Here is a 14,650-nt window from a genome sequence, read left to right as displayed (position 1 = left end):
ATTTTAGGACTGAGACAGGGAAAGGAGGAGCAGTGAGGCACCCACTTTTAGGGTATGTCTACACTGCCTCCCCCCGCCCCCAAGTGTATTCTTCATTTGGTTAGCTAATCCACTTTGGATAACTCCAGGTAGAATAGCAATTAAGACACCGCAACAATGCTTTTAACTCTGTTTAGCACCTTGAGTTCAACCCCAGGCTGCGCTATGGGCATCTTTTTTGATATGGTTATCGTCTCCAGTTCAGTGGCAACCACACTGAGCCAAATCTTCTGTTGGTGTAAACAGACAAAACTCCTTTGAACTCAATGGAGCTGCCTTCATTGATGCCTGCAGAAAAAAATTATTTTCATGAGGCTCCACTAGTGTAATTAATGGGAGAATGTGGCCCTTCAAGTGCCACAAAAATCCTAGATTTGCAGAGTGGGGTAGATATCACTTCCTTCTGAGTTTCAGCTGCACTGAGAAGGTAATGTCATGGACTGTAGTACGACTAAGTCCTGCTGATATGGAAATGCCCATATATAAAATAGGAACAATGATACCTCATTCACAGGAGTTTTGTGAAGCAAACTTCATTAAGGTTTGCAAAGAGTTGCAAAAGCCTCCAATGAAAGGCACTACAGAAGAACAAATGATTATTTAGTAATGGATACCAACTGTGAAGTTTGGATCTGGATTTAAACTTTCCCATTTCACAGTGATGGATAGTGTAAGAACGTAGATGGAAAGTTTGCGAGTGTTCTGTTCTGAGGTTTTGATTCAGGTTAATATTTATTATTAATCAATAATTATTCTCAGATCTAGTGACAAGTAGCGAGACACTTGGTGGGGACCAGAAGTAATTCAAAGTGGCCATCTAAAATCCCTGTCTCAGTCCTAAATATTGAAAAAAATACTCCAAGCAAACTGCGTCCTTTAACATTTCCAGTGCTCAGAGAGTTACTGCTCTCTTCTCCTGTTTACACGGTCCCTTCAGGTCAGGGCTTGAGGCACATTAATAGTTTTACAGTACTAAGTGTTGTTATTGGCAGGGCAATGAGAAAGTTTGCATTGCTGCTGCCTGTGCTATACCTGAGCAAAGTGCTTTATAGTCAATTTAACATGTGCACCATTTTAAAATTTTGTTCAGAGTTAAAGATTTTAAAGTGTAGCTTAGATCAGAAAAACTCTGAAAAGCCAGAAATTCTAAAGTGACCAGCTCCAACCTTTAACGAACTGCCAACCAAAGGGAAGATTCTCTGAAAAATGTAGCCTATAATGTATTTGTGTGCATTTAAAGGTAAAGTAGCTATAGGTAAAGGGTCTGAGCTTTTCTCCTTATCCTTGGGTTTCCTTACAGCTACGAAATACTTTAAATAATAGTTTTATATTTTTAGAGTGATAGTCTTACTGCAATTAGCTTTATTTAAGCTATACTTTTTTTCTGCTTTATATCGAAAGGACAAGGATAAATTCAGATGAAGCACACAAATTTATATCCAGATCCTGCTGCCTTTACTCACCTCCATCAGTGAGTGTGACTGCTTACATAAGGACTGCAGAACCGGGATCTTCCCTTGGAATGTATGATGAAAGCATGAGAGCACTAAGAGAAAAAAAAGTATGTCTCTAGTTGCAGTCCCAGTGGGCTGGAATTTTTACATTACGTTACTGTGCAACATCCTGTTTTTAAATGCAATGAGTATAATATATAAATATTAATATTTTAAAAGGATGTATTCTGAAAGCAAGAGGCTCCTTTTACAGAGTAACTACCCTACAGTTGATGGCTGCTGTGTTCTATTGCCTTCAGAATTCCTACTGTACTCACTTCTCTGGCAGTGGAATCTACAATAACAGGGATTGTTTACTCCTGGGGGAATTTTGCATCACTGAGCGTGCACAGAATTCATGTCCCCTGCATATTTCTTTTCTTTTCCACAGAAGAATGACTTCTGGCAGGGAAGCAAAGGGAAGCCACAAAACCTGTTATGTGCCCCTCCCCAGCAGTGCAGGCAGGTCAGTTTGGGCGCTCAGAGCAGCCAGTAGAGATGTAAATCACTGCCAGGAGGGGATGCGTGTGAGAGAGAGAGAGAGAGACACCCTGTCCCTCTCACTCGCTATTGCAGCACATTCAGCATGGAGGGGCAGGGCTTTGGGGTGTTTCTGAGGAGGCAGGCATGGGGCAGGCAGACCAGAATGTAGCAGTCTACCTGCTTAGTGTTCCCATTGTCTTTGTGAATTTCCCAGGAGTACAAACCAGGTGTAAAAGTTTTAAGGCTTCTTTACATAGCCAGAGTGCCCAAAGTAAAAGACAGTATGGCCTTATAAATGCTGATGGTGCTTTAGTGATTAGAACTGGTCTAAATGTTTGTACTGAAAAAATTTCCTATCACAATGTGCTCTATGAACGGTTGGCTACTGTCCTTTTAGAGATGGTCAGTAGCCAACATAAATTGTGAGTTTGATTCCCCTGCCCTCACTTGCCTATGTTGTAACACTAAGCATATGGCTGCGTATATTTGTTGATTTGAAATAAGGGGTCAAACCTAGCTACATTACCATTAGGCAAGGGGATTTGCTCCCCACTCCCATTCTCTATCCATTATATTGTAGTTTAAATAAATTACCAAAATAATTGGAACCAGAGTGATTATATTGCATTATTTTGACAAATAAAATATGCAGAATTTTAAAATATTGTGAACAGAATTTTTAATTTTTTGGTGCAGAATTCTCCCAGGAGTAATTGTTGCTGAATGGCAGATGTCCCGTCATGCCCTATTACTACTATAGGCTTTTTAAAGAATGAGTTGTGTTACAGATGTACTTCAAGTATTGAACCCCATGGGGGCAGTATGCTTCCATGAAATAAGGCTCACTAAAGTTCTTTGCCATGTATTATTCATTTCCTAATCCTACCATTCATATTGGAATGTATCCTTACTGCAGCAGGAGTTGAAACCTGGCACCTCACAGAATCATTTGTACACTACAAATTACTATACATTCAGAAATGCACAAAGAAGCCTGCAGAGCTGATTTTAAAATGATCACTGTGTGCGTGTGTCCATACAGCCCTCTATTCTACAATGATCAATATCCTCCAAGAGAGTGCAGAGAGAACAGAGCAGGTCCCTCAGCTGCAGACTGCATCCAAGTACATATGCTGCCATTGCTGAGCACAGCATGTGGATTTGTGCACTGCATCCAGTTTTGTGACTGCTCCAGTGCCTTCCTGAAATCCCACTAGATTACAGTATGGGAAAGGAGCTGAATTTAGGATACAGAATTAACTTGGACGCTTGATGTTGCCCTGTTTGACACACAGCAGGCTCTCTATAGAAAGTTGCTATATTTGCTGTAAACGGATGTGGAACTAAGGGTGCTAGGGCTGCAGCAGCACCCCCTGGCTTGAAGTAGTAGTAACAACCACATACATGGTTTCCATCATATACAGAGTTTACAGTTTTGTTCAAAGCCTTTCAGCACCCCTACTATAAAAATTGTTCCAATGCCCTTGGCTGTAAAGTAGGGTAAATGTTCTGCTTGTCAATGCACAGGGTGATAGGAATGTCAAATCATTGCAATGAGTAACTTCCCCTCACGATGAGCAATCCCAGTGGTCATTTCTACACTCACTTGATCTCCTTGCAGAAGTTTGGTAGAGCACATGTGGTAATGAACAAAGGATAGACCGTGCAGATAAATGCTACATGGGTTTGCAATTTGCAGTTTTTTGCAATTTCATTTGAAACTACAAGCAAAAATATTCTTGACAATGCAGATGTAGGTCTCCATCAATAATGTGCTTATTCCATTGTTTTAAAGTTCTGTACAGTTATTTTATGTACATGCCTGGCAATTCAGCAAATTCAGCTTTTTTGACATATTTATATATGGAAATGTACCAGTTTCTCCAACAGAAGGAGGAGAACATGTTGCTCAGCTATTAACGGGCTGAATTGATTTTTACTTGACAATGTCACCCCATCCAATCTAAGTTCATCTAATAGGAAAATATTTTTCCACTAAAGCATGTGATGAACAATGTACTAATGGAAACACCACATTAATATAAGGCCTACACTCTGCAAATAAGAATCTAATTATGTAGCAGTATACAGTACTTTATGGATGACACTTGCATAGCGAGTTATATGAAGAACAAACAAGATGGTAAACTAGTCTAGAAATGAGGTAAGAATTATCTTAATGGTAAAGAAGGCAAAGTGGTAAAACAGAATTTATACAAAACTAGATTTCGTCTTCTGATTCGTGATCTCGTTCGGATGTCTTCAGTAATCCCATCTCCACAGACTGGGCCTGTTTAATCTTTGAACGAACTACCCTGGAGACAGCGGGGAGAAAGAAAAGAAGAGATTTGCCATGTAATTTTACATTCTAAACTAAACTACGAGTCATATGCTGATCTGGTTATTGTTACAGGGGACACAAAGTTAATCATTTTTATTATCAAGGAGCCAGAGCTGTTCGCTTAGCGAACAGGAGCTGCTAACAGGGAGTTTCACAGGGAGTTCTCCAGGTGAAGGAGGAGCAAATACAGAATCTGTGGGGTAAGTGACTGTCTGCAGTGTGTGTGTTTGTGTTTGGGGGTTACTTGCTGTGTGCTGAGCTTGTGTTTGTCAGTCTGTTTGGTTGTTGTGGTGGTTTGTTTGTTTGAAGGACCGTGTGCTGTAGCTGGCAGTTGGAGGCTGAGCTACCAAGGAAGGTTTGAAAGCTAGAAGCCTCTGGTAATTGGCTAAGCCTTAACCAGTGGGCGGGGCATTCACTCAGGCCAGGGCTTTATAAAGCTGCGCACAAGCGACCAGGGAGCTTAGCGACCAGGAGCTGCTAACAGGGAGTTTCGCAAGGGAGTTAGGAAGGGAGTGGGGGTCCCTTGTTGGTCTCATCTGTGACCCATTGGTCCCCCTGAACCTATAAACCAAGCCACATCCAAAACCTTTCTATTTAAAGCAGAGCAGAGCAGACAGGGAGCTGCAGACAGGAATTTGAGAGAGTTTGACAGAGGGAGGCTTACGATGGTTAGGAGGACCCGCAACACCTGTGGCAGCACTGCTTCTGTCTCCTCCACCTGCGCCTGTAGCCAGACAGAGCACTGAAGCATGGATGCTTTTACCCAGATTCTGGTGTGGGTTTGCAAAGACTGTAACTTGCAATTTCCACTTACTGATATCCAGGCTGGGGGTGGCATCCAATGTGAAAGGTGCCTAGTGGTGGAATCTCTCAGGCAGCAGGTGGGAGAGCTACAGGAGGAGGTGGCTAGGCTGAGGAACATCCGTATCCATGAGCAATTCCTGGACAGTATCCATGTGGAGACAGCTGACGTAGCTGTCCCAGTTCACAGGACTACTGACACACCAGTGGAGGAGGAGATGGCTCAGGGTGGACACTGGCAGCTGGTTACTTCTGGCAGCAGGCAGTGCTCCACCCCTGCTGTGAACCCTCCTGCTGTGGTAATAGATAACCGTTATGCTCTTCTTGATACAGGAGAGAAGGAATCACCCTCAACAGTTAAGGGGGGGAAGCCTTGTACCCCTAAGGCTGGGAGGTCTGCTGCCACCACTGATAATAAGAAACGTAGGGTAGTGGTGGTTGGAGACTCTCTGCTGAGGGGGACGGAGACACCCATCTGTCGCCCTGACCGTTCATCCCGGGAGGTATGCTGCCTGCCAGGGGCCCGTATCCGAGATGTTACAGAGGCATTGTCGAGGATTATCTGGCCTTCTGACTACTACCCCATGCTACTCATCCATGTGGGCACAAATGATACTGTGAGGTGTGACACTGAGCAGATCAAGAGTGACTACAGGGCTCTGGGAGTACGGGTTAAGGAGTTTGGAGCGCAGGTGGCATTCTCTTCGATTCTTCCTGTCGAAGGTAGGGGCCCGGGCAGAGACAGATGCATCGTGGAGGTGATTGCCTGGCTGCGAGGATGGTGTCGCCAGGAGGGCTTTGGCTTCCTCGACCATGGGATGCTATTCGAGGAAGGACTGCTAGGCAGAGATGGCGTTCACCTTTCGAGGAGGGGAAAGGCCTTATTTGCACACAGACTGGCTAACCTAGTAAGGAGGGCTTTAAACTAGGTTCGACGGGGACAGGTGAGCAAACCCCACAGGTAAGTGGGGAACAAGACCTGGGAGATGGGTCGGAAACAGGAGGGAGCGTGGGCTAAAAAGGCAGAGAGAAAGGAGGGTCAGGACAAAGCTGGGAGGCCGGATCAAACCAGTATCTTAGATGCCTATATACAAATGCAAGAAGTATGGGTAATAAGCAGGAAGAACTGGAAGTGCTAATAAATAAATACAACTATGACATTGTTGGTATTACTGAAACTTGGTGGGATAATACACACGACTGGAATGTTGGTGTGGATGGGTATAGTTTGTTCAGGAAGGATAGACAGGGGAAAAAGGGAGGAGGTGTTGCCTTATATATTAAAAATGTACATACTTGGACTGAGGTGGAGATGGACATAGGAGATGGAAGTGTTGAGAGTCTCTGGGTTAGGCTAAAAGGGGTAAAAAACACAGGTGATGTCGTGCTGGGAGTCTACTACAGGCCACCTAATCAGGTGGAAGAGGTGGATGAGGCTTTTTTCAAACAACTAACAAAATCATCCAAAGCCCAAGATTTGGTGGTGATGGGGGACTTCAACTATCCAGACATATGTTGGGAAAATAACACCGCGGGGCACAGACTATCCAATAAGTTCCTGGACTGCATTGCAGACAACTTTTTATTTCAGAAAGTTGAAAAAGCTACTAGGGAGGAAGCTGTTCTAGACTTGATTTTAACAAATAGAGAGGAACTCATTGAGAATTTGAAAGTAGAAGGAAGCTTGGGTGAAAGTGATCATGAAATCATAGAGTTTGCAATTCTAAGGAAGGGTAGAAGGGAGTACAGCAAAATAGAGACAATGGATTTCAGGAAGGTGGATTTTGGTAAGCTCAGGGAGCTGATAGGTAAGGTCCCATGGGAATCAAGACTGAGGGGAAAAACAACTGAGGAGAGTTGGCAGTTTTTCAAAGGGACGCTATTAAGGGCCCAAAAGCAAGCTATTCCGATGGTTAGGAAAGATAGAAAATGTGGCAAAAGACCACCATGGCTTAACAACGAGATCTTGCATGACCTACAAAATAAAAAGGCGTCATATAAAAAATGGAAACTAGGTCAGATTACAAAGGACAAATATAGGCAAATAACACAGGAATGCAGAGGCAAGATTAGAAAGGCAAAGGCACAAAATGAGCTCAAACTAGCTATGGGAATAAAGGGAAACAAGAAGACTTTTTATCAATACATTAGAAGCAAGAGGAAGACCAAGGACAGGGTAGGCCCACTGCTCTGTGAGGAGGGGGAAACAGTAACAGGAGACTTGGAAATGGCAGAGATGCTTAATGACTTCTTTGTTTCGGTCTTCACTGAGAAGTCTGAAGGAATGTCTAATATAGTGAATGCTTACGGGAAGAGGGTAGGTTTAGAAGATAAAATAAAAAAAGACCAAGTAAAAAATCACTTAGAAAAGTTAGATGCCTGCAAGTCACCAGGGCCTGATGAAATGCATCCTAGAATACTCAAGGAGTTAATAGAGGAGGTATCTGAGCCTCTAGCTATTATCTTTGGGAAATCATGGGAGACGAGGGAGATTCCAGAAGACTGGAAAAGGGCAAATATAGTGCCCATCTATAAAAAGGGAAATAAAAACAACCCAGGAAACTACAGACCAGTTAGTTTAACTTCTGTGCCAGGGAAGATAATGGAGCAAGTAATTAAAGAAATCATCTGCAAACACTTGGAAGGTGGTAAGGTGATAGGGAATAGCCAGCATGGATTTGTAAAGAACAAATCGTGTCAAACTAATCTGATAGCATTCTTTGATAGGATAATGAGCCTTGTGGATAAGGGAGAAGCGGTGGATGTGATATACCTAGACTTTAGTAAGGCATTTGATACGGTCTCACATGATATTCTTATAGATAAACTAGGAAAGTACAATTTAGATGGGGCTACTATAAGGTGGGTGCATAACTGGCTGGATAACCGTACTCAGAGTAGTTATTAATGGCTCCCAATCCTGCTGGAAAGGTATAACAAGTGGGGTTCCGCAGGGGTCTATTTTGGGACCGGCTCTGTTCAATATCTTCATCAACGATTTAGATGTTGGCATAGAAAGTACGCTTATTAAGTTTGCGGACGATACCAAACTGGGAGGATTGCAACTGCTTTGGAGGACAGGGTCAAAATTCAAAATGATCTGGACAAATTGGAGAAATGGTCTGAGGTAAACAGAATGAAGTTCAATAAAGATAAATGCAAAGTGCTCCACTTAGGAAGGAACAATCAGTTTCACACATACAGAATGGAAAGAGACTGTCTAGGAAGGAGTATGGCAGAAAGAGATCTAGGGGTCATAGTGGACCACAAGCTTAATATGAGTCAACAGTGTGATACTGTTGCAAAAAAAGCAAACGTGATTCTGGGATGCATTAACAGGTGTGTTGTAAACAAGACACGAGAAGTCATTCTTCCGCTTTACTCTGCGCTGGTTAGGCTTCTACTGGAGTATTGTGTCCAGTTCTCAGCACCGCATTTCAAGAAAGATGTGGAGAAATTGGAGAGGGTCCAGAGAAGAGCAACAAGAATGATTAAAGGTCTTGAGAACATGACCTATGAAAGAAGGCTGAAGGAACTGGGTTTGTTTAGTTTGGAAAAGAGAAGACTGAGAGGGGACATGATAGCAGTTTTCAGGTATCTAAAAGGGTGTCATCAGGAGGAGGGAGAAAACTTGTTCACCTTAGCCTCCAATGATAGAACAAGAAGCAATGGGCTTAAACTGCAGCAAGGGAGATTTAGGTTGGACATTAGAAAAAAGTTCCTAACTGTCAGGGTAGTTAAACACTGGAATAGATTGCCTAGGGAAGTTGTGGAATCTCCATCTCTGGAGATATTTAAGAGTAGGTTAGATAAATGTCTTTTAGGGATGGTCTAGACAGTATTTGGTCCTGCCAGGAGGGCAGGGGACTGGACTCGATGACCTCTCGAGGTCCCTTCCAGTCCTAGAGTCTATGAGTCTATGAGAATGACTGATTTATGAGGAAAAGCTAGAAGAACTAAATATGGCCAAAGAATGACCAAGCAGGGATATAACTGCCTACAAGAATGGAAAAGGGTATAAACACCAAGGAAGATGATACAACAGGTAGATGGACTAGACATTGCTGTCACAGTGATCAAACCTGATTCCTCCAATATACCATTCCACAGAAAATCAGGACTTCAGTGGGGGTTTTGTCAGATTAAACACTGTGAGACCAGGCACATGGCTATAGTTAGGAATAATGGGATAAAACTGGCCAAAAGAAAATTTAGTCAGGGGAAAATATTAATGATAAAATCTGTTTGGTCTGTGCAATAGCCTCCGAATGAAGTGGTAATAGCCACCTGTCTTGAGCCATTTAAAACTGGCACAGACAAGCACTATCTGTCACCGTGCTGTAGGGACTGCACCATCTTGATTCTTAGTGATCTAGAACAGTGGTTCTCAACAATACCCCTGGGGGTTCGCAGAGGTCTTCCAGGGGGTACATCAACTCATCTAGATATTTGCCTAGTTTTACAACAGGCTACAGAAAAAACACAAGCAAAGTCAATACAAACTAAAATTTCATACAGACAGAATGAGAAAGTAAGCAGTTTTTCAGCAATAGTGTGCTGTGACACATTTGTATTTTTATGATTTTTTAAGCAAGTAGTTTTTAAGCGGAGGTGAAACTGGGGTGTCAAAGACAAATCAGACTCCTGAAAGGGGTACATTAGTCTTGAAAGCTTAAGAACCACTGTTCCAGAAGGTATTTTCCAGCTCTGATTTTGGTAATACAGCTCCAAACAATGTCAAAAGTAGCTCAATTTACATGAGATGCCAGTCAACAATGGTGCAATACCATTCTGTTCACAAAGTACTTATTTTCCCTTTCGCTGGAATGATCAGTGATGTAATGGCCATGAATAAGCAAAACCTATCTTTATTGTATCTTGGGGGTGTGGGGGACAACTTTATCCCATGAGCCTAAAGTCCTACACTCACGGCACAACTGACACATGGTTCTCCAAAGTTTTAGTTCCATAGTTAACTTACCAGCTAACAATAGTGTAATTCACTGCAAGTATGAGAAAAGCAAAGGCATAATGCCAGCAATAGCACATTGTCAAGAACATCATATTATTGTGATCCATTTGGTTCCATTCCAGTCTGCCATTTGGAGGATAAAGTACAAAACCAATCTGTAATTAAATTAAATGTATTTAATAACATTCATTTGACATTTGTTTTGAGCCATACCACGCATTACATGTCGGGCATAGGTCACACGGCAAACGTTTGCAGATTGTTTTTTTAAGTGTATTGAAAATTACATCTAAGAACATTATAACAAAACAATTTTACAGCAACATACTTAAATTAGATTCATTCTAAAACTGCACTGTAGTGCTGAAAGACGAATATATCCCATCAAAGATACAGGGCCAGTTCCAGAGAGCCCTGTATTATCCCCCATGAAGGGGAACTCTGCACCAGCCCAACTGATCCTGTGAGAGTCAGGTTTGTGTGGTACAAGAGGATTGAGTAGCGGCTCTCCTTCTGTGCTCTGAAAGTGGGAAACACTACCAGCCAGAAAACTGTCAAAGTCAAAAATTATGGGGGAGGGATGGTTCAGTGGTTTGAGCATTAGCCCCCTAAATACAGGGTTGTGAGTTCAGCCCTTGAGGGGCCATTTAGGGATCTGGGGCAAAATCAGTACTTGGTCCTGCTAGTGAAGGCAGGGGGCTGGACTCAAGGTCCCTTCAGTTCTAGGAGATAGGTATATCTCCTATTATTACGCACCTACCCACAAATACTAGCCCTTATTGCATTCCCCCTTCTCCAAAAGCCTGATTATTAATAAGATTCTGTTGCAGGATGGGGGCAATAATCAGGTTAGATTGCAAACAATAATGGTTGGATTTTAATTACTTATTCATTTCAAGAGAGGGGACTTTAACTTACATCTTTGCACAATTTCATTGTCACTTTTTATTAAATCAGTAAAGACTAATAAGAACTGTATGTATTCCACAGACAGCGAGTGAGCTTTCTTTCCAAAATATTACAAAAATTTAACACACTTATCCAAGCTAGTGCCCCTTACGATGGTGACTTTTTGAGACATGGACACCAGTCTGTTAGGAGCTAGAAGAGATCAAACTATTTTCACATAAGCCATCAAACAGCAATCAGATGCTAGCAACTGTTACTTTTGACCAGGGTTTCACTTGAACAGTACTGGTTCCTTAGGCTATCTAGTCCCCTCTAGCATCAGTTCTCAACTGGCTGAGAACATTTGAGGTGGACTGACTATTTTGCTTCACATGCAGAGAATCTGATTAATCAGGGCATTGGCAATACAAAAGGAAAGCTACTCATCTTTTACAAATTTGCCACTCTGCAGCCAGTATGTGGCATTCAATCCACAGATAGAATTGAAGTCTGTCATGCAAGTGTCAAAAAAGCCATCCTTGTATCTGAGAGCACTTCTGTTTTTCTGTTTAATTCCTTGTATTGTAATCAGTTAGCTGTCTTAACGAGGACAAGATAGACAAGGAAAACTAAATGACTATGTCTAACTATTCTGTTGTAAAACTTTTTAGTCCAGAGAGAAAACTCACTGAACAACAAAATATAGCAGTGAGTTCTGAGACACTGGACATTTTTCTTGAGCTCAATTATGGAAAAGTTTCTTTTTTTGCTAGTGCAAGTGTTTAAATATTTGACTTGGTGCTAAATGTCTAGTTCTTCTAAAGAACTCCACACATTTTCATTCACCATGTCTGGCCAACATGTTAAAAAAAGGAGGGGGGAGGGGCGAGGAGCCAGTCTAGACATAAGGGAAAGAAAAGTTACTATAGCAACCACAGTTCTCCAGCATAAGATTGCTGATATTCCTACTTCTGTTATTAGACAGCAGTGATTTATACAATGAGTATTTACCACCATTTCTCTCATGAGTACACTGTCCTGAGAGTAGCAAATTAATTGGTGTATGTCTGCTAAACACCAACTAAGTGTATGGAATGACAAAATGGTGATAGGAATGTCTATTAGACTTATATGAGGTAATGCTCGTGACTGATGCTAGTGCCCGTATTGCTGAAGGATTAAAGTTTGGGGCACTTGTTTTACTTGTTCCACTTCCAAAGCTTTGAAACTAGCAAGCTATGCTTGGAGTGATGAATCAGGATATAGACTGACCACTTGAGATGTTTTTTAGGAAAAAGAGAGATGGGACCAATCCAACATATTCAAGATACTCCTCCCTTTCCTTCTTCTTTACAGCAATGCCAATGAATTGTTCACATGGCCTTTCCTCCATCTTCTACCTTGACTGCACTTTGATGAGCATTTACTTATTAATTTTCCTGCAGATTTTCTGAATTGTGGACTTGCTTTATCTGTAAAAAACACTGCATTTATGTAGCGCCGCTAAGTAACTGTTGGTTTACATAGTTCATACAGTATTTTCCAGGGTTGGGAATGTTTAGTCATTACAGCAAAAGACTGAATCTGAATTCCTGGGTTCTATTCTTAGTTCACTCATTGAGTCAATATCTGGCCTTGGGAAAACAGATGTACTGGTAAAATGGCTTCCCCATCTGTAAAAATGTGTATTAGGCACTTCTGTATCCTCGCAGGGAAATTCAGGATTAGTCGCTATTTACGAGTGCTTTGAGCTCTGTGCGTAAAAGGCACTGTGTAAATGCATAGTAGATCACATCTGAAGTACCAGCATGCCAATGGAGAAGCAGCAAAGGGATAAAGCAAGTATTATAATCAAAGGAGGGACTCCTAATAGTTGGAAACACTGACTCACCTGCCAGAGCCAGCTACCTTGCAGAATGCAGAGACTCGTCCGGAGCATCTCAAGGACAATGCTGCCGCGGAAGAAGACTTCCAGCAATATGCACAAAGCTGCTCCAAAGATAGCCACTAAAAGTAACTGATGAACATGAAAATCCAGCATATCTCGCCCATGTATGTGGTAATAAAAGAGAAAACCTGTGACAACATAGGAACTGATCAATCTTTTAAGAGAGAACAGTACAATACCAGGCATTTGTTTTAATGACACCCAGCAGGTCCCCTCATCTCCCACTAGAAACTGTGAACTGTTCCCTCTGTATCAAGTGCCCTTTAAAATGTTTATTCCATAGTGAGTTAAGCTTAGAAATGCTAGGTAATATTTATATTATGGTAGCGCCCAGAGGCTCCAACTGGGTTTGGCCCTTTGTACTATAATATGGAAGCAGACACAAAAGAAGGGAGGGAGGAGACATGTCATTGTACACACATACATACATGCTTTTATAGTCGGGTTATAGTTATAGAGGCTGATCACCATATAACACTGAGGTGGGCGCAGCTCCATAAAGTAGCTCAGTTGTTGCCCCACAGCCAGTTTGGAGGACAGCAGGAAAAGGGTGTTGATTCCTCACATTTCCCCTGTGACTCTCCCCAAAGCCCAGCCCACTACTCTGATTGTGAAACAGGGAGGGGATTTGCCCTATAATCCTTAATGAAAAATGGGATTAACATAAAATATTACTAAACTGTTTCTAAAGCGGAACAAAGGTGATGCTATAATACACTCATTTTGTTTTCCCTACGCTTAGTTAAAATCTAGGCGGATCAAGGCTGAGATTTTTCAAAGGAGCTTAAGGGAGTTAAGTGCCCAACTCCTATTGAAATCTGGCGATTTAACTCTCTTAGGCTTCAGTTTCAGTCCAAATAATTGCTACTTTAACAATAATAAATAATAATATATTTAGTTGATTGGCTCCTCATTTTCCTCCAGGTTCCGTACACACAACTAAACTCACCTTCGATGAAAACTGCTAACGAAAGCATCATCCTATCCAAGGCCACTGGCAATGCATTGGTGCCATGAGCCACAACGTCAACCAGCCCTGAGATGCCGTAGAAGAGATACATGGTGGCATGCTGCCAGTTCATCAAGTGATCCCAGTGTTTTTCCTCATAATTATACAACTTCAGATGTGGTCCATCAGGAACAAACTGCTCAGCTATCATACCTGCAGATGAAATAACAGGGGAAGTATTGGTGGCTATCCTGGAGCTTAATTAGGGTACAGACAAATTTTAAGTCATTAGCCATTCAGTAAAGACAGTACTTTACTTAGCAGCAGCAAGCCAGTCGTGCTGTTGTCCTGGCATCATGCAGCCATTAACAGTGCAGATCACCCCTTTATGGTGCTTTCTAATCAAACATTTACTATTGTCTGTGATCATCTGACTAAATCTTTAACAATCTTTTTCTCTGGATGTACAGTGGCTTAAGAGTGAGTTTAACATCTCTTGATTCCTTAGATTAGAACCACAAATTCAAGTCCCAGCAGAGACACCTTAGTCTTTCACCCCTCTGCAGTACATACATTGGTATGGCAATTAGTTGATTTCCTGGGTATCTTTCCCATGATGCCTTAAAGGCAGCAGTACCTCTCTGCTGTGCATGGAAATTAAAGCTCCAATGGGACTTTTTGCTAAAAGTAGGGATTTAAGCTGCTTTTTTTGGACACCCCTCCTCCTGAAAACTGT

At 42.0% G+C, this 14,650-nt stretch overlaps 1 protein-coding gene across 1 annotated transcript in view; it reads right to left on the bottom strand.

Annotated features, from left to right (window-relative positions):
* Nucleotides 1–4,069: 4,069 nt before the first annotated feature.
* Nucleotides 4,070–14,650, bottom strand: part of TMEM45A (transmembrane protein 45A) — a 35,927-nt gene continuing 25,346 nt past the window's right edge. Inside the window, exons 3-6 of the mRNA XM_050961502.1 lie at nucleotides 13,915–14,127; nucleotides 12,909–13,093; nucleotides 10,139–10,284; nucleotides 4,070–4,330 (exon numbers count right to left, since the gene is read on the bottom strand). Of these exons, the coding sequence (XP_050817459.1) occupies nucleotides 4,237–4,330; nucleotides 10,139–10,284; nucleotides 12,909–13,093; nucleotides 13,915–14,127 (638 nt within the window). The 3' untranslated portion in view covers nucleotides 4,070–4,236. The remainder of the gene's footprint in view (nucleotides 4,331–10,138; nucleotides 10,285–12,908; nucleotides 13,094–13,914; nucleotides 14,128–14,650) is intronic.

The sequence above is a fragment of the Gopherus flavomarginatus genome, chromosome 1 (assembly GCF_025201925.1).
Source record: "Gopherus flavomarginatus isolate rGopFla2 chromosome 1, rGopFla2.mat.asm, whole genome shotgun sequence".
Taxonomy (NCBI): domain Eukaryota; kingdom Metazoa; phylum Chordata; order Testudines; family Testudinidae; genus Gopherus; species Gopherus flavomarginatus.
Note: the sequence above shows the minus strand (reverse complement) of the source record. Positions and strands in the feature narration are given on the sequence as shown.